The sequence below is a fragment of the Canis lupus genome, chromosome 34 (assembly GCF_003254725.2).
Source record: "Canis lupus dingo isolate Sandy chromosome 34, ASM325472v2, whole genome shotgun sequence".
NCBI lineage: Eukaryota > Metazoa > Chordata > Mammalia > Carnivora > Canidae > Canis > Canis lupus.
This window is the reverse complement of record NC_064276.1, coordinates 11829299-11849520: the sequence shown is the minus strand read 5'-3', so window position 1 is coordinate 11849520 and position 20222 is coordinate 11829299. Positions and strand designations below refer to the sequence as shown.

The 20222-nt window shown below is 52.4% G+C and overlaps 1 protein-coding gene across 2 annotated transcripts in view; it reads left to right on the top strand.

The window, feature by feature from the left end:
• Nucleotides 1-20222, top strand: part of AHRR (aryl hydrocarbon receptor repressor) — a 77795-nt gene that overhangs the window by 34638 nt on the left and 22935 nt on the right. For both annotated transcript variants that reach the window (XM_025451345.3, XM_035710308.2), the window contains one exon: nt 425-525. In XM_025451345.3, the coding sequence (XP_025307130.1) occupies nt 425-525 (101 nt within the window). The remainder of the gene's footprint in view (nt 1-424; nt 526-20222) is intronic.

Below are 20222 nucleotides of genomic sequence, written 5' to 3'. Positions count from 1 at the left end.
CCTGGGACTTCCTTTCCAGTCCGTGGGGACTGCTCCACAGCTGGGGTCTGTGGGGGGCGGGGGGGCTGGGGGTGTGAGGAGGTCACGTGGGACCCTGGAGGGTGGTCAGAGTTGTGTCAACCAGCAGTGCCAAGTCAGGGCATCTGCTGGAGCTTGGGTCTCAGGGAGGGGTCTGAGGATCCTGGGGAGAGGGCTCCTGAGGTAGGGCTTCAGGGGGTCAGGCCCAGGGTAGGTGGCCTGCTCTCCTGAACACCACCCTGGTCTCCCAGCTGGCTGCCCTGGCTGTCCTGGTGCACCCCAGTCAGCTAGGAGACAAGGCTCTGTCCACTAGGGTGGGCAGCCAAGACCAGGGAAGACTTGGGAGGGCAGGCAGGTGTGGAGCCCAGAAGGGTGCTGACAGCCTTGCTCCCTTCTTGTCTAACAGCCGTGCAGAAGTGCCCGCGGCCGCCAGCAGCCAGTGCCCAATCCCCAGAAGATGGTCTGAGCGGAGGGTCCGCGGTGCTGGAGGGACGGCTGCTGCTGGAGGTAAGCGCTCCCCCCCCCGCCCCGCGATCACACACCTGTCACGTCGTGCGGTGTGGCCGTCTGTCCCTACCACGGGTCCTCAAGGGACATGCTGCAGGATGGCCCTGGCGCAGCACGAGGCCTAGCAGGTGGGATGTAGGGAACGATGCTGACCTTTCTCCGTGCACCTCAGATCCGAGTGTCAGTCATTCTGCAGTCTCTGCTGTACTCATCGGTGGAAGAACCTAATAAACATTAAGCACGTTTTGTTTTTAACTTAATGACAGAGAATTGCGCTCTGAGCATCCCAGGGTTGGCAGTTGTGTCCACGGGCCCAGGTGTTGCACACAGGGCATCAGGGCTCTGGGTCAGGCTTCTCCCGAGACGGGCTCTCCCGCCCCTGGCGGCCGTGAGGGCTGTGCCCTGTCCGACCCTGTCCTGTGATCGGCTTCGCAAGGGGCACAGGAGGCTGAAGCAAGACGGGGTGGCCAGGTGGAGCCCTCTGGGCTGCACACGGAGCCCTGGCCCAGGAGGGGCTGCGAGCACCCAGTGCCCCCGAGGCTGTGCTCCCCGGGCGGCCCCAGGGCAGCGGGCCCACGCACCCCTGCTGGCCTCCTGGGACCCCTGCGCCAGGCCCTTGCCTCCAGCCCCATCTGCTGGGCAGTTCTGTCCCCTGGCGAGCATCCTCCCATCTGTCGGGCAGACGTGTTGCAGGCCCAGAATGGTGGCTCATCGGCGCCTTTCACGCTGGTGACGTGAGCTTGCCCAGAGCCCGTAGGCCCCTTTCATGGGTGCCCTGTCTCACCCCAGCCACTGCCCTGCACCATCCCCACAAAAACATCTCCGGGGATTGCTGTCCACCAAGTGCTCCCCCGTGGGTGCCGCACCCCTCAGGGAGGACGGAGGCCAGAGATAGCCCCCAGGTGCGCCCTCCTGCTTCTGACTGCCCACTCCCCGTCCGCTTCCACCTGGATGTATCCTTGGACAGCAGCAGGCAGCAGCTTCCCCCGTCTATGTGAATTCCTGGGTCTCAGCTGTTTGGCGAGTGGGCTGTGTGTGTGTGGGGGGGAGTGCCCCTAGGGCACCTCAGCTTGAGAGGTCCTCACTCTGCATGACCTGGAGGGAGAGGGCAGGATGGGGTGCTACTATGTGCTGGCGGATGTGTGAACAGATGGGACACATTGGGCTGGTCGGAGGGGCCTGGGATGCCTGTGCCTGGAGTCTGGGGGTTCTCATCTGCCCACCATCACCCACCACCCACACAGCCCTGTAGGGACCCCCATGGCCCTGCAGAGCTTCCACAGCCCCCCAAGGCCTTCACCCCTGCTGGGGTGGTTGTTCTCATGAACATCAGGAGCTTATAAATCACTTCCTTTAAAAAAAATATGAGGAAGTTCATATTTGTGTTTAATCTCCATGAATATTCAGTATGGGGGGGGGGCGCCTAGGCCCCGTCCTCGAGCCCCGGCTGGTCTGTCTGTCTAGAGCAGAGCATGGCTTCTAGTGACGGGGAGCTTCTAGAAATATCATGGTTTCCAAAGAGGAATTATTTCCATACTTCATTATTTATCATTTTTTTGGAAGCAGATTCTCGAATATTAATTTTTCCCCTAAAGTTGGATTTTTCTGTCAGTGCTAGTGAGCCTGCAGCTGGAAAACATTGTGCCAGCTTGACTTTTACTCTGGGCGAAGGATGACTGCCTTGTTCTCCTTCTATTTCGTGTTCAAAATCGAGATAATAGAATCTTAAACATGAATCTTTGAACTGTGTCCCAACTATAAACACAGAAGCATGTGTTGTATGTGCACAGAGCACCCCATCTAGTGGAGCCCAAGGGACTGCCCCACGTGTGTCCCTCCACACGTGTCCTCCCCTCATGTCCTGCCCGTGCATCCTCCCCATACGTATCCTCCCTGACGTGTCCTCCCCCACGCATGTCCTCACACACATGTCCTTCCCCACATGTGTCCTCCCCACGCGTGTCCCCGCACACCCCCTCTGTGGGTCCCCAGGAGCTGTCCTACCCTCCATCACAGACTGAGTTTCCCCTGGGGCATCAGGATGTGGATGAGCCACAGTGGTCCCCACACGGCTGAAGCCCTGACCCCGGGGCCACAGCCCCATGCCTGTCACTGGACCAGTGGGTGTGTGTTTGGGGAGCGACCCTCTGGGATGGGCTGAAGCTACAGATCAGTTTGCCCTGGCGCAGGGGACTGTCCCATGCCCCCCCCCCCCAATTCCATCTTGTAGACTGAAGTCTCCTTCCACCACCTCTTGTAACAGATTCCCTATGACCACAGAAGTTTCTGGAAGTTCCCTTGGATTGGAAGCTAGGTTGTATGGGGAGGGTTCTTCTCACTGCATTTCTGGTGTGGGGGTTCTAAAACTCCAGAATCAGACTCTTTTTGAAGTTTAAAAATATTCCCTAACAGCAAAATAAACAAATCAAGCCACAATAACAAGAAAATCCAGCTTTTATTTCCAATCTTCAATCTCTTAAAGACAAACTGGAAAAAATGAGAAGTTTATGGCAGGCTTCATAAATTCATAAAAATTTAGAGCTGGCATAGACTTAAAAGGCCTGTGGTCTAATGTCTGCTATTTTAAGATGAAGGAACCAAGATTTGGAGCCGATAGGGGTCCCGGGTCCCGCTGAGGTTGGAGCAGGGCCTGGTGTTTCCTCGTCGCTGGTTACTACTTGTGCACCCATGGCCCCTCTGGAGGCCAGGATGGACGGCACGTTGGCGAGGGTTCTGGGCCCGGGGTGGCAGGGCAGGAGCGAGGTGGGGTTGGCAGCTTTTGGGAACACACATAGCAGGTCACAAATAGCAGTGTCCTGGGTTTCTATTCCTACTTTTAAGGTGGGCCGTAGTGTTTGGTGTGGACAGGTCAGCATGCTAGCAGGAGCTGGAGACTTGGGCCGTCAGGGGCCAGGCTGCTGACCACCCGACCCTAACTAGAGTTCAAGAGTAACGTGGGTACGTTTTCTAACACTTATTTTTAAGTTAGTGCATGCTAAAATTTGTTCCTATTGGCGGTAGGTGTGGCTACGATCATAATGAGGACACAGAGCCATGCCCAAATTTCCCTGGGGCTTCCCATGTGTGGCACCCTGGCCACCCCACCAGCGTGCTCCAGCCACTCTGGGCTTCTCAGGATGCCCAGGGCTGGGCCCTACAGCAGGGAGTTTGGGCGTCAGCAGGATGTGCAGCTGGGATCCAGCCACGTGGCTGCATATAGCGTGCTTGTCTCATCATCCCGTGGTGTGGACTCGTGTCACTGGCTTGTCCACCTGCCTGGTGAGAGAGGGTTCAGCTTCCAGGATTTGGTGTTTATTTATGAATAAAGCTGCAACAAGCATCCACATGCAGGTTTTTCTATGAACATAGGTTTTGTTTTTGTTTGGGTAACAGCTCGTGTGCGGTTGTGGGTTGTGTAGTAGGAGTGAAGGGGGCGCGGCGGTCCACACCCTCACGACCGATGATGCTGAGTGCCTTCTGGGTGCGTGTGCCATCAGTAGAGCCCCTTTGTGAGCAGGCTGTTCAAATATTTGCCCAGTTAAAAACATCAGGTTGTTTGCACCCTTACTTTTGACTTCGGAATTCTTTATGTATCCTGCACACACGATCCTTACTGAGTGTACGATTTGTATGTGTTTGCTTCTAGTCCGGCTTGTCTTTTCATTATCTTGAATTAATGAAATTTGAATAAAGCCCAATTTGTCAATTTTTTAAATAGATCATTATGATGGTGTCAAGTTTGAGAACTCTTTACATAATATAGGTTGAAGAGATTTTTAGTTTATGTTTGCCTCCAAAGTTTTATAGTTTCATGTTTACATTCAGCCTGTGGCTCATTTTTCGTTAACTTTGGTTCAAAGTGTGAGGTATAGGCTGAGATAATCTCGTTTTGCATATTAATATCCTCACATTTGGCCAAGTTTTGTGTCTGTTTCTGGACACTTCTGCCATTGATGGTGTGCACGACCTTTCAGGAAACAGTCACTAGCCTGCCTTCGTCATGGTCGCTTTAAAGTAAGTCTTGAAGTCGGGTCGTGTGAATCTTCCAATTTTTGTTCTTTTTCCAAAATTGTTGGGACGCCTGGTTGGCTCAGTGGATGAATGCTTGCCTTCGGCCCAGGGCATGATCCTGGAGTCCCGGGATTGGGTCCTGCATCAGGCTCCCTGCATGGAGCCTGCTTCTCTGTCTGCCTGTGTCTCTGTGCCTCTCTTTCTCTCTGTGTTTCTCACATGAATAAATAAATAAAATCTTTAAAAAAATTGCTTTGGCTTTTCCAGGTTTCTCTGTCTTTCCATATAAGTTTTAGAGTTAGCTTGTGGCTATCTACAAGTTCCCACTGGGATTTGGACTGGGATTGTGTTAAATCAGTAGTAGATCAGTCTGGGGAGAACTGACACCTCCTCCCAGCCCCGCATACCCGTAGGTCTTTTACTGCTTCCTCTGTGTCTGAGGCGAGGCATGGAGACCTGTGTGTATTGTTAGATTTCTACATAAGTATTTTCTGTTTCTGTTATAAACAGGACTGTTATTTAATTTCAGTTTCTATTACTACATAGTAATACTATATTCCAATACTTTATAGAAATCCATCGTTGTATAGAAATAGAATGCCACGGATGCCTGGGTGGCTCCCTCAGGGAAGTGTCTCCCGGGGTCCTCGCTGCTCAGCAGGGCGCCTGCTTCTCCCTCCCCACCCCCAGCCCTCCCCCTGCTCGTGCTCTCTCTCACTCTCTCTCCCTCTCTGTCAGATAAATAGGTAAAATCTTAAAAAACAACAACAACAAAAAGAAAGAATAGAATGCTATAGAAATGACATTTTTCTAGGTTGGCTTTGTAGCTATGAATTTGCTGAATTCACTGGTAATTCTTGGACCTTTTTTTGTAGATTCTGTGGGAATTTTTACACAGATTATCCTGTTGTCTGAGAATAGAGGCAGTTGGTATCTACTTGTTCAGTCTGTACACTTTATTTTTCTTGCCTTAGTGCCCTCCTGGGGCTTCCTGAGCGACACAGAGGACAGAAGACATCTCTGTCTTGTCCCTCGTCTCAAGGAGAAACCTGCAGTCTCTCAGTCTTACATATGATATCAGCTTAGATTTGTTTTTCAAGTTTTGTTTGTTTTGATTTTGCAGCTGCCTTTTATCAGATTAAGAAATTTTCCTCTAGTCTGTATTTGCTGAGAGTTCTCATTACCAATGGATATTAAATGTTGTCCAGTGCTTTGTCTGCATCTATTGAGATACATGACTGTGGCTTTTTCCTTCCAGTCTGTTAATATTGTGAATTACATTGATCCATTTTCAGTGTTGGCCAAACTTTGCTAGCTTAGGATGGATCTTATTTCTATGTTGCTGGATTAAACTTGGGTTATATTCTCTGGGGATTTTTGTGTTTGTGTTCATGAAAACCATTTCTGCAGTTTTCTTGTAGTGTCTTTGGTTATGAGCACACTGGTGCAGGCCCCGTGCAGTTCCCTGAGAGTGCTTCCTTCTCTTCTGTCACTTTCTCCTGAGATGTTTGTGTTCACCAGTGAATCCGCCTGGTCTGGGAGTTTTCTTTGTTAGAAAAAAAAAATTGTTTTTGAGAGCAAGCTGTGGGGGAGGGGCAGAGGGGGAGGTAGAGACTCTCAAGCAGACTCCCCTCCCCTGAATGTGGAGCCCAACTCAGGCTTGATCCCACAACCCTGAGGTCAGGACCTAAGCTGAAATTAAGAGTCAGATGCTCAACCAACTGAGCCACTCAAGTGTCCCTCTTTGTTAGATCTTAAACTATGGATTCAATTTCTTTAATCAATGTAGGACTATTTAGTCATCTGTTCTAGTGTGAATTTTAGTAGTTTGCATCTTTGAAGAAGTTGGTCCATTTCCTCTACTTTCTTGAACTTGTGTGTCTAGAAGTGCTTGAGGTTTCCCATCTTGTCCTCTTTATGTCTGTAGGTTCTGTAGCTATGTGTCCTTTCTAATTCCATTGGTAATTTGTGACTTCCATTTTCTTCCTAGTCAGTTGAGCTGGAGGTTTATTCATTTTATGGATTTTTTTTTTCAAAGACATGGCTGTTGGTTTCATTGATTGTTGCTATGAACTGAATATTTGTATTCCCCCCACCCTGTTCAATTAATATAATTTAAATTCATATTAGCCTGGAAACCCAATGTGAAGGTGTTAGGCAAGGCCCTCGGGAGGTACTTATGTCATGTCCTATCCTCACAAATAGGATTTAAGCCTTATAAAGTGGACCCCGGAGAGCTCCCTTGCCCCTTCTGCCCTATGAGGTTAGAGTGAAAAGTCATCCATGAACCAGGAAGTGGGCCCCCACTTGACCTCTGTCACTGTGTGAGGTGTTCTATAAACATCAGTTATGTACATCAAGTTGGTTGATAGCTTTCAAGTCTTTTATATCCTTACTGATTTTCTGTCTGGTCTCAACCTGGAAGATAAGTGTTAGCATCTTCTAGTATAATTGTGGATTTTTGTATTTCTCCTTTCAGTTCTATCACTTCTTGCCTTATGTGTTTGGAAGTTCTGTTGTAGGGTGCATACTCATTGAGGATTATTATGTTTTCTTCATGAATCAACCCTTCTATCATTACCATTATGTAAAATGCTCCTTTATTCTTGGCTATTTGCCTTGCTCTCAAGTCTACTTTATCTGATACTGATATAGCCACCCAAGCCTTCTTTTGATTACTGTTTGCTTGTCATATCTTGTTCTATATTTTTGCTTTTAATTCATTTATATTGATATATTTTAAGTGTATGGTTTTCAGCCACTTAGTCTGTATTAATTTGTTATAGCAGCAAGAGGAACTAATTCAGACTGAGCCTTGCACCCTCATGCGTCCTGTATTGGCAACAGCTGTGTGGGCAGTGAACTTGGCCCCCAGGATGTCTCCTTGAGTGTGCATTGGCCATGCCACCTGGATTCCCCCATAGGCATCATTGGGCCAGGGCAGCAGTTTCTATCACAGCCCTGCTCAGAGCCACCACTCTGCCTCTCTGGGCATGTTCCACACACATACCCCTTGGACTAAGCAAGGACCATGTCAGGCCACACACAGAGGTGGGGTCCTTTTCCTATGTCTCCTCTGCAGGATTTCCCCCACATCTGCTCCCTCCTGGGACCCTCTTCCTGGTCCTCTGGCTAGAACTCTCCTGTTTCTTTTGGAGCTTATCCACCACTGCCCTGTGGTGGATCTGTGCATGAACACACGATCAGGGTGGAGAGAGGAGAGAAAATGGGGTTCTGAAGACCATGCCTCTGATCCTCACAGAGGGCACAAGGCTGGGGCACTGGCCTCCACACACCTAGCCTTCTGAGGACAGCTTCTTCTGAGGACAGCAGTGACCTGAGCAGGGTCTGAATGTGGCTCAGACAATAGAAATGTACTCTTCAAGCTGTGGTGTCCAGGAGTCTGAATTCAGGGTCATGGGGCTGAAAGCAAGGTGTGGGCAGGTGGGTTCCTGCAGATGGCTCTAGGGGAGAGTATGCCTCCCCTATGTCTGCTGACACTCAATCTCCCCTGTGTTTCTGTCTCTTTCATGAGGACAACAGTCATTTTGGATTTAGGGTCACCCAACTGAGAGTGACCTTAGTCTAATTACAGCTGAAGATTCCTGTCCAAATAAGGTCACCTTCACAGGTTTCATGGGCACATGAATTTGAGGGCTACTATTCAGTCCAGTCCAGCTGTCCATTCTTCAGGGAAGGGGCCTCAGGCTAGAATGCAGGTGAGGGCAGGAACTCAGGCCTCTCCCACCTCTGGGACCCAGGCCCTGAACTTCTCCTGAAGCCAGAGCTCAGCACTGTGTGCTGGGGCTGCTCTGAGCCCTGGGGACTCACCGGGTCCTCGGCAGCCTCAAGAGGCAGATGTTGTCATTGTGACCATTTTACAGACGGGGAAATGGAGGCACAGAGTGGTTCTGTAGGTTGCCTGCTGTCACATACTAGGGAAGGCAAAGCTGGAACTGACCCCACTGCGTCTCCCTAGGGGACTCCCTCCAGTGTCCCTATGGCCCCATGAGGCTGGCTGGTACAGGGCTGGTGTTAGCTGGAGGCCTGTCTCACTGCACACCTGCAGGGCATTTTGGGGGCTTGTTTCAAGCCTCAAAGCCTTTGGGGATGGCTGGATGGGGTGGCATGCGTCAGGCCTTTCATTCCCTCTGGCATGACCGCAACAGGAAGGTGGAGGGAGGGCACCGTGGCTGGTGGGGCTGGGTGCCTAAAGGACACCAATTCTCAAGGCGAAACCCGCATCATAGAGGACTTCCTGCAAGCATTTCCCACCAAAGATAAGACGGGACCATCAGAACCCTAAGGGCAAAGGACCCCAAGCGTCTGATGCTTCAAAGGGAAGCCTGGCTGGGCCGACCCAGGGAGGAGCACGGGCCAGGGTGCCCCGAGCCCCAGGATGCACTTCAGGGCTTCTCGGGCAAACCAGCCCTCATGGGAGTTCAGAGGCCATGTGGCAGAGAGTCCTCGTGAGCCCAGGTGCAGGGACAGCGGCGGCCCGAGGGTGGCAGAGGCTGAGAGGTGAAGCTGAATGTCAGTGGTTCCTTCATCATTTCACAAAGGCCTCAAGACCTAAGTAAGAGAAATAGCTATGGAAACCATTTGGAGCGGGGTGACTGGGCACGCGACCTGGACCCCCGTCCTCAGGGATGATTGCAGACTGAAAGGCAGAGCACAACCAGCACAAGGGCGCCTGTGGTCCCAGAGAGACTCAGCAGGCATGTGACCTTGCCATGCTGCAGGAGAGGGCTGGGATCTGGGAACCTGGCGGGGGGGGGGGGGGGTGCCACATACCAGCGGCAGACCCCAGCTCGGCCCACGGCATGGGGAAGGCCTGAGTGGCTGTGTGGAGCCAGACAGCCTAGAAGGACCCACAGACACTCACGTCGGGGCTGTCCCACCCAAGCTCTCAGCTCTGTTGTGGCTGCGGAGCTTCCTGGCGGCTATCCCCACCCACGAGGGGGTCACAGACCCTCCAGGCCAGAGGCTTACTTGGGACTCAGGAGGAAAGACAGCTTGGGTGAGCAAGGGAGACAAACCAAGTGGCTGGTTTGGAGCACCTCCTCACAGTGGCCGTGCAATGGAAACAGGTGCCACAAAGGGAATATTCAGAGGTTTTGGAAGGAGCTCAAGAATTAAAAGTATGAGAGCGAACTTAGGAACCATAGAAAGACCCAGAGTTGACGCTGAAGTGTCACTTCAGCTTCTCCGAGAAGGAAAGGAAGCTAGGTGGAGAATATGGGCCCCGAGAGGCCCGCACGCTCCAGTTCCAGAAAGATCGAGGGCGGGAACTGTCCAGGAGGGTTTCCCAGAACCGAGGGCTGGGTTTCCGGCCCGAAGGTCCCTGCGCACAGCCAACACAGCAGATGGAAAGGACCAGGGTGGCCATTTTTCTGGAATTCCACAGCCCCAGTGCCAATGAGAAAATCCTAAATGCTTCCGGAGAGAAGGAGCAGGTTTCAGGCGAAGCACTGAGCCCCAGGAGTCCTGGCCTCACCTGGAAGGCTGGAGGCTGCAAGGCCACAGGGAAGAGCCTCAGAGGAGGGAGGACAGTGATGTGTCCCACTTGGGACCACTGTTTGTCTCCTGGGTGCTTCCCTGGGGGTGTCCACGGAGGGGGTCCCTCTGTGACGTCTCCCTGGTCTCACGCTCATTGTGCCTTCACAATCAGATAATAATTTGGCTAAATACAGAGTCTTAGATTCGAACTCCTTTCCCTCATCGGAGACGGGGTCCATTGCATGCAGCTTCCCGTGGTGTCTGCGGCCCCATGTCTGGGGGGGGGTCCGAGCACCCCACTTGCACCTGCTGAGGGCTGGGCACTGGGCTCTGGACTCCCAAGGTCTCTGCAGTGCGTGTGCCGTTGGCTGCATGGCCTGGATCTTCCACCCGACGGTGCATTTCTGTGTCCGTCACTTGCCATCTGTCCACTCCCGCTCTATCATCTGGGGCTGCTCTTGCTCAGATGCTGGCGCTTCCTCTTCCTGTCTGGTCTTCCTCCCCAGCCCTTCAGGGGAGGACCCTCCCTGCGGCCATGGTGCCCGCGTGTCCATAACCCACACCCTGGACTGTGAGCTCCTTGCTTACAGTTTCATACCTACTATTGTCACTTGATTCATTTCTAACATTTCTTGTTCTTACTTCGTTTGCTATGTTTTGCTTCGTTTTGTCTTATCTCCTGAAATGTATATTCTTAAAAATTCACACTCATCTCTGTCGGGAGCCCCATGTGCTGCTCCCCTGGTGAGCTGTGCTGGGGCAGGCGGTGGCTCAAGGAGGGGCAGGGGTGGTGGCCCACCAGGAGGCATCCCTGGGCAGACTGCACCCTGACTGCCCCCAAACCCAGGCCCCTCCTCAGCTTCCCACTCCCAACAACAGCTTTTCTGGGGCTCCTCCTCTTATCTCCTGGGCCTGATTTTGGGAAGGAGGAGGCAGAGCCTATGCTGGCCAGGAAGCCCTGTGTCCACATCTGACTGAACACATGGCCAGGAGGGAACATGGAGGAAAGCTGGTTGTGTGCTGTGTCCTGAGCTGCAGGTTGCAGGGAGGGGAGGGGTTCCAGCCATCCCAGGCACTCCTGGGCCTGGGGATGGTGACTCCTGTGGGGACTGTCCAGGGGGCCTGCCAGGAGCTGCAGGAAGCCAAGGGCTACACTGTCATGGCTTCTGGACATGTTCCCAGGACCCTAAAGCATAAGCACAGAGACTTGTCACCTTCAGGCCATGGCTCTTCTAAAGAAAGACCTAGAAACCCATGCTCCCACTGGGCCTCATGACCCAAGAACCTGCCCAGAGCCTGTCACCTTCTGCAGCCCCTGCACTTGGTACTGGCTGGATTGAGAGACAAGTCCCCAGAAACACAAGCTGGGAAGAACAGGCACAAAACCCCAAACTCACGACCAACAGTTGGGGTTGCTGCTGCAGAAAGGGGGACACAGTGGGTGTCGACCTGGACGGCAGGGCAGGGCTGTCAGGTGTGGGGGATGGTGCAGGAGCAAGGGTCCCAGCCCATGGAGGGGACTGCAGCTTGAGGGGTGCTGGGATTGGGGCCCAACTCCCCAGCCAGGAGCAGGTGCAGGGCCACTCCCTACACCTTCCACCTGCTCAGGCTGGCCCTGTAGGTCAACTGGCTTCCGAAGGGGTGGTCTTGTGACCACCTGTGTCCTGGACTTTGAAGGACAGGAATGCAGGACCCAGGACAAGTGCCAGTGGGTTGCTGGGGGCCTGTGGCAGTGGTGGGCTGAGGATCCCACGACCCCTGAGAGCATCCCCTGCCTCGGTGTCCCTCATAGGGCGGGCTGCAGCTCCTGGTCCGCCTCCTGGTCTCCAGGCTCTGCTTGCCCTTCAGTCCTCCTACTCTGAGAAATCAGCCCTTGGTTATCTTCCGTTGTGCCTGCAGGACCCATATTCCAAAGCCCCTTTCAGTTTTCTTCAGGAGTTCAACAGAGGCCTCCAGTGGGCTCCCTGCTCCCACTGCAGCCCCTCACCTCATCTGCTTTGGGCCCGGGCCCTGTGACCAGCCTGACGATGTACATGAGGCATCCCAGGCTGACCTGAGGGCACTGCCTTCCGGCTCATGACCCTTTGAAACTTTGCCCTTTCCTGGCTCATGAGGCTGTGCCTTCTGCCCACTCAGGGGCCTTCCTGTGGGGTCAGAAGTGACAGCTCCTGGCCCCATCTCTGTGGATGGATCAGGTGTTTGGGACCTGAGTGGGCCTGGCCTCTTTGTGGCTTTTAGCTCATTAGGACTCTGAACACCTCCCATCTATTAGCCCATGATCTTCTACCTTTAGCCCCCCACCATCCACCATGAGCCCCCAAAGTCCACCATGAAGCCCCGCCATCCACCATGAACCCCCCAATGTCCACCATGAGCCCTGGACCATCCATCTTTAGCTCCTGACCATCCACTATGAGCACCCTACCATCCACCATGAGCCCCTCGCCATCCCCACCATGATCCCCCAACCGACGACCTTTAGCTGCTGACCATCACCATGAGCTCCCCACCGCCTACCATGAGCCCCCAACCAAACACTTTTAAGCCCCTGAATATCCACCCTGAGCCCCTGGCATCCACCATGAGCCCTCACCGTCCACCATGAGCCCCCCATTGTCCACCATGAGCCCCTGATGTCCACCGTGAGCCCCCGACCATTCACCATGAGCCCCCGACCGTTCACTATGAGCCCCCCACTGCCCACCGTGACCCTTAACCGTCCATGGGCACTGGATTGCCCTCACTGCTTAGTGACCAAGTGTTCACTCAGGCCCTACTCTGCCGGGGGTCTTGTAGGCTCAGACACGCGTGTCACAGGCCCTGCCCCCACAGAGCTCCCAGTCCCTGGAAAGGTCCCCAGCACAAGGTGGGCCTCCTGGACCAGGTCCTGGGCCGGGTCCTGGTGGGGAAGCCCCGTGGAAGGAGGAGAGCTGGACTCGTCAGATCTCTTGTTCACTCACTCATTTTAATGTTTTCATCTGTGAACCCTGAGAAATTGTAGCCCAGAGTCGTCAGGTGGAGTTCTAGGGACTATGAGAAGGGTTGGTGTTTGGGAGGACCTTGGGGCCAGTCCTGGGCCATCCTGGGTTCGCAGGGGAGCAGCTGAACCTCTGGGAGCCTGAGAATGTGCCTGTAACCTGGGCTCTGGGCGCCTGGTGGGACCCTGCCCTTGTCCCGTCTCAGAGCATGCCACCCGGGGGCCTGGGGACTGCCCACCAGCACCCTGGCTCACACCCCAACCTCGCCTTAGGAGGAGGCCACCCATGCCCACCTCATCTGCAGGCTTGGCCCTCGTGCCCTCCTTCCTGATGGTGGTTTTCCACCAAGAGGGCTTCAGCCCCAAGCTACCCCCTCCTTCCTGCTGCTCAAACATGGTGGGGCATAAGGGGAAAGGGGGCCCGGGCTCTCCTGGGTGGAGGAGAGGTTCAGAGCCTGTCCAGAGACAGGCTGTGACCCAGAGGTCTAGGGGACCCATGGCAGCCAGGCCAAGGCTGGTGGTCCAGGACACGTCCAGAAAGCAAGGTCAGAGATTTTGGGGGGTCAGTGAGGTGAAACCCTCCAATCATCAGGACCCCCGATGGCATGGCCCTTCTTCCTCCCATGGGCCCTCAGACTAAACTCCACAGGAGATCCCAGTGTTAAAATACATGCTTTATTCTCACTTTGGTGAAGTTGATTTTACCATGTCTGATCTCGAAATCATGTGTCCAGCCAGAGTCTTGCATTCTAGTTCTAATTGTGATTATTCATGGAAGCATTGATTCTATGCTCTCTCTTGCTGGGCAGGGCCTGTTTAACCCCATGGGTGGTCACTGCTGTCCTGTGTAGTCCCAGGGAGAGGAGTTCGGCGTGGGAGCCTGCACCGGTGCTGGGCTCTGCTGCCCTGGGCGGGGGGCGGCCGGGAGGGCCGGGAGCTGTCCTGGCACCATCTCCCCATCAGGTCAGTGCCTCAGGGAGGTGGGCCCAGGGACCCCAGGGGCATTGGGTTAAGCAGAGCAGGGCCAGGACAGCACGAGGGGCCTCAGGGTGCGCACCTGCCTCTGTGTCTGTGGTCCGGCTATGGTCGGCCCACGGCATCTCCCAAGAACCGTTTTCCAGAGCTGTTGCTGCCTCGTGGCAGAAATTCAAGGCTGAGTTTACTGTTTGTGGGATCTATAAACAGCCAGTCATTCCGCTCCCTGAGCAGGAACGCGCCTCGCACGCACGCAGGCCCCATGGAGAGGCCGCGAGTGATCTGGCTCCAGCGGGGCCCAGCAGCTGCCCGGTGCCCGCGCCTCGCGTGACTGCGGCCAGCCGGCCTGGCCTTCTGGCCTTGTGTTGTTCTCTGTCGCCTTGGCGACGGCTCTCAGGGGACTGCGCTGCCCCCCGCTGCTTGAGTCCCTTTATTCCAGGGAGGAGCCATGAGGGGCCGTTTAGAATTGTTCTTTTTCCCTCTTTTTGTTCCTCTGCTGTGACCTTGACGAAATGATCTTTGAAGTACTTGCCGGCTATTTTTTCTGCCATGGGACTGGACGAGGTCAGGATATTCAAAGGGTTTGCCAAAGGAAGTCCCGGGTTTTTCAAACATTTGCCTTTGGCCCCATAGAGGGGCTGCAGGGGCAGCAGTGTCTGGCGGGGGGTGCGGGGCGAGGCGCTGGCACCGCACACCCTCACCTGCACTGACCCCGTGGCCTCCTTGAATGGCAGGTGCACGTTTCGTGACTTTCAGTAACTGAACAGAGATGATTTTTTTTCCCCTTAAAAAAGTTCAGTCTTCAGTTTGGGTCCAAATCCTTTTTTCCACTTGGAAAAGTGACCTCATTTTCCATGTACCATGTTTAAAAAAAAACACAAAACGCTTGTAGGATTAAAAGAGACTGGGAGAAAACAAACGTTGGTGATGCATACTTGAAAGACGGTCCCACATGTGTAAAAGTATTTGGCGTGATGATTCTGGACCAGAATGTCAATCTGATATTGAATCCATATGACTCGGCAAATAGCGTTTTATGGCCTTTTTCCTTTTCTTAAAAAAAAATCTTCTGCCTTGTGAGTTAAAATTAAGGTTGTTTTTGGTTGTGACTAATCTCATAAAATCTTTTTTAAGAAGGCATTTTATACACTCCAGCCCCGAACTGTCCTTTGGTCTCTGAACTGTCATTAGCAGGACATCCTGACGCGCGGCAGCCCCTGCGCTGGGAAGAGCCATTCCAGGAGCTGGCAGACCGCGGGTACCCCTCTTCTCTCTGGTGGCGCCTGGAGAGGCTGGCGCCAAGGACCCCCCACCAGCCCCCAGCCTCACCGCCAGCACCGCGCAGCAGTTGCTCTGCCTGCCCACCCTGCAAGCACATCACCTGGCCTCGAGGCCTGCAGATGAATTAGGTCCTCACCTTTAGTGATGACAGCAGTCGCTCAGACAGTCCATTCGCAGAACAGATGTCCTCCCTCTGTGGGGGCCAGTGGGGTCCAGATCCCGAGGGTGGGGCCATGGGAGGGTGCTCCCATCCTGGGATCAGGTATGGGCCTCTGTGGTGATGCCCAGTTCGTCCCAGGGTCCCTGTCACTGTGTGGGAGGTGGGTGGTCCCGACCCATTCTTGCTGCCACCCCACAGCCTGCCACCCCTATGGGCACCAGGCCCCAGGGCCGTGCGTGGGGCAGGGGGAAGGCCAGGCACCCAGGTAGAGAGGAGCTCCAGCACCGCCGAGGTGAAGTGCTTGAAGCTGGCACGGGGTCAGTGGGTGCCGGGTGCCCTCTTACTCAGCAAGGCCCCCACACCTGTAGGTCATGTCATCACGTGTGTCCGTGTCTCTTTTATCTCAGGCAGAGAAGGCAGGACTTTTGGTAAATGATATTAACAAATCCCAAATGTTTACAGGTGCCCCCCACCAATACTCTATGTCTGAGAACAGAGGCCCCGGGATGGAGGGCACAGGCATATTAACTCTCAAATAGTCCCCTAGGATGAGGTCTGGGCAGATACTGGACCTTCCGTTCACCACTCAAAGGTGTTAGGGGAGTAGGACCACATTCGTCCCGGGAGCGACTCGGGCACTAAAGTGACAGCACAGTTTGTTTGCCTCCTGGAGACTTTCTGCTAGACGCCTATGTGGTGTGAGGTCATTTTCCTCTTCAGAAGCACCTTAGGGCTCGGTGGTGGGGGCTTTGCAAGGAGATGGACCGTTTAAATCCATGGCCATGGGCAGGGGGCTGCATGAGGCTGGGATTTCTTGCACAGAAAACTCAGCACAAAGTCTGAGTCCTGTGGTGAAGTCACTGCCCTGGTGTTTGAGCCTCTGCATCAGAAAATTGTCCAAAACCTTGAAACTTTCAAGTCACGGAGCAGCCAGGCCAGCCCAGGATTATCTGGAGGGGGTGGTTTTATATCAGACACGTATCCTGACTGCCTGTGAACACCTCGCTTCTTGAGTGCTGTTTGGATGTTTGTTTTTTTTTTTAAGATTTTATTTATTTATGAGAGAGAGAGAGAGAGGCAGAGACACAGGCAGAGGGAGAAGCAGACTCCATGCAGGGAGCTCGATGCGGGACTTGATCCCGGGTCTCCAGGATCAGACCCTGGGCCAAAGGCGACACTAAACCGCTGAGCCACCTGGGCTGCCCCGTTTGGACGGATTTTGAATCTTACTTCTTCCCTCTTGAATAAGAAGACCTTTGGCAAGTGTCTATTTTACATTTTCATGAGTACTGTGACCTTCCCTTTTTGAATTATACTTCAGTGGCCGAATGTGTGGCTTTGCAGCAGAGCGGGCTCTGCGTGAGGCTGGAAGGCTTCATCCTTTGCCCTGAGGCTTTTCCCAGGGACTTCAAGTGCCGTAATACCACCTTGGGGAGGAACACCAGCTCTGGTTGGTAGGTGCACGTCCCCCACACCTCTGGCCCCAACACAGAAGATACACATCTGAAACGACAATTGCATGTACCTTGAGAGGAAGAAGGCAGAAAATCTCTCACAAGGTTATCTGAAAACAAAGTAGGGAGCAAGCAAGGAAGAGAAGGCATGGCTCAGAAGAAGACACGTTCCCGTGTGCAGGTCCTCTGTGGCGCCGTGAGAGGCCGACACAGCACCGCGCAGTCTGGCAGCTCGGGGTTGTGATGGTGGGGGCTCCGGCCCCTGCCACGGCCAGCTCCACCCTGTGCCACACGGCGAGCCATGTTCATGCAGGAGCTCAAGGGTGCAGAGGAGGGAGGCTCCCCGGAGCCCAGCTCCTGCCTGTGACAGCCGGCTGGGAGCCGTTTGCAGATCCATGTGATGTTATCCTGAGCCGACTCTCATCACACTGGCAAGCAAGAGCGGAGCCGGGGGTTGGGGGGTGCCTGCGCCACTTGTTTCTATGGGCAAGTTTTAGGAAATCCATAAGGAGCAGAAAACCCACGTTCCTCAAGCCACTGCAGAGCACAGAAGGCAAGGAGAGGGTAGGCTGCGAATTCAGTGAAGTCAGGATGCCCTGCACTGAAGCCGGATGGACAAACCCGCTCATGTGCTCCTGACGCTGGGCGAAAGAACTCTAAGCAGCAGTGACGTGAGTCTGTACATGTCATAAAAGAATGGGCCGCCGCGGCCACAGGAATAAGGGGATGCTCCAGGTCAAGTCAGCAACTCAGCGACCTGAAGGGGAAAAACCGCCTCCTGGGTGATTCTCCAGCCCAATAAGGCAGGTGAACAAGACGCGGTAATGACAAACGGTGGACAGAGCACTATTTACTGAAGAGCCCATCCTTGTCCCAGTGGTTCGGGGTGACGCCTGCTTCCCCTGCCATGTTCTCACTGGCTGGGGCCTGTCTCTGGCCTCCCTCCGCCGCCCCCACTGCCATGACTGCAGAGGTCGGCAGCCCTCCCTTGCCCCTTGCGCACGCCTCCCGTGTTTTTGGTGCGCGTGTCTCTCCCGTAAGCAGCGTGGCGCAGACAGGGCTGGGTCCGCTGACGGAGTCTCCTGGAAGGATGGGCATCTGCAAGATGCCAAGTCGTCTCCAGGAACAAAGGAGGTCTTTCCATTTGTTCACGTGTAATTCCATGTCTCGAGATGCTCTCAAGCTTTCTCCCCATAGAGTTTGCACATTTCTTGTTAAGTTTAGTTATAAAGTACTTGGATCTTCTTTGATGTGTTTGTAAATGAGGTTTTATCTATTATCACACCCTCTACTTTGGTCATTTTTCTAATACAAAGTATATAATATGAAGTACAAAGTACAGAAAGATTATTGAACATATGTATTTCACTGTATATCCTGCCTCCCTACTGAATAATTTTTTTTGAGTTATTTTATCATTGGTGTTCTAAGGTTTTCCAGAAAAACAGTGATTTCATCTACAAACAGAGACCATTTTACTTTCCCAGTTCCCTCTGCCTCCTGTCAGCCTCTCCTGCCCCGATGCAGCTACTCCATCTGATGCTGGTCACCGTGGGACGGGAGTCAGCCAACGTTTTCTTTAAAAGGCCAGATAGTAAATATTTTCAGCTTTGTGGGCCATACGTCGCCACAACTCAGCACTCAGTGCAAGAGTGGCCGCAAACAATAAGTAATGAATGGGTGTGGCTGTGTTCCAGTAAAATTTTATTTACAAAATCAAGTGGCAGGCCAAATTTGGGGCTGTAGTGTGTACAGGCTGGAATGGGAGATCATGGGTATCTTTGCCTCACTTCCTGATCTTACTGGAAACACAGAACATTTCCCTACTAAGTAAGTTGGTGCCTTAGGAATGACACACGCACAAGGACACTATCCTGTTAGGAGTCTACCTATAATTCCCATTTTCTTAAGAGTTTTTATAAAGAGTAAGTTCAAATTTCGTGGAAGGCTTTTTTACCATCCATGGAGGTAATTATAAGACTTTTCCCCTTAGATCTATAAATATGGTTTATTATGCTAACGGATTTCCTAATATTGAGTCAACCTTGCATTCCTGGAATAAATCTACTTGGTCATGTGTATTGTATTTCCTTAATGTGAAATTGGAGTCTGTTTGGTAATATTTTATCTGCACATGCTCATTAAGAATGAAAGGCCTGTAATTTTACTTTCATTGTACTTTCCTTATCAGAATTAAGTGTCAGTGCTATACTTCTAAAAATAATTAGAACATTTCCCTCAGTTTCTATGCTCTGGGACAATTTATGGGGCATCAATGTGATCTGATCTTTAATTCTTGGTGGAATTACATTTTAAAGCCATCTGGGCAGGGTACATATTTGTGGGCTGGCTCCTTGGTAACTTCTTCTGTTTCTTCTACAGAAATCAATTAAGGTTTCTGTCCCTAATGGGTCCATTCTGGTAAATCATATTTTCCTAGGAAAACATACACTTATTTAGGTTTTCAAATTTATTTGTATAGAGGTCTTTCTCCTACTTTCCTTTAATTTGTTCCCCTCTGCCACTGCCAGGGAGCTGGGTTCTGGCATTTATCCCATGGATTTGTTTGGCCTGCTCTTGGGCTCTGTGTAAACAGACACACAGGCCCCACAATCCGCATGGTGGTTCCCACATTAGGGTTATTCTGCAGTGTGTTCGCAGGTTGATAGCTGCTGGGTTGTTTCCAGAGTTTGAGTCTTGTGAATAAGGCCACTATGAACATTGCATTTTGGAGTGTTTTTGTGAACACACCCATTTCACTTGGGTGAGCACAAATAGTGTGGCGTTTCTGGTCATAGGAGAGGTGCACATTTGTGTTTATGAGGAATCACAAGATAGTTTCCCAATGTGATTGTTGCATTTTCTGTTCTTACCAGTTCATACCCTCACCAACGCTTAGTGTTACCTGTTTTCTTGACTGTAATCATCCCAGTGTGTGTGAAATGGTATCTTAATACGATTTTCATTTGCATTTTTCTGATGACTAGTGATGTTGGTGAGTTTCCATCTGTAGTCCATTCTTCCATCTCCTTAGTAAAATGGTCTGTTCAAGTCTTTAGCCCATTTTTAAAAAATTGGGTTGTTCATCCTTTTACTATTGATTTATAGACCTTCTTTATATATTCTGGGTAAAGTCCTTTGTCAATGTACCATAAATATTGTTTTCTCAGTCTGTGGCTTGTGTCTTCATTCTTAAATAGTGTCTTTTAATAAAGCCCAGTCTGTCAAGTTTTCCCACGAAGGGCTAGTGTTTTGTCCTATCCATATCTGCCTATCCCAAACTCATGAAGACATTTTATTTTCCTCTAGAAATCTTATGACTATGGGATTTTATCTTTAG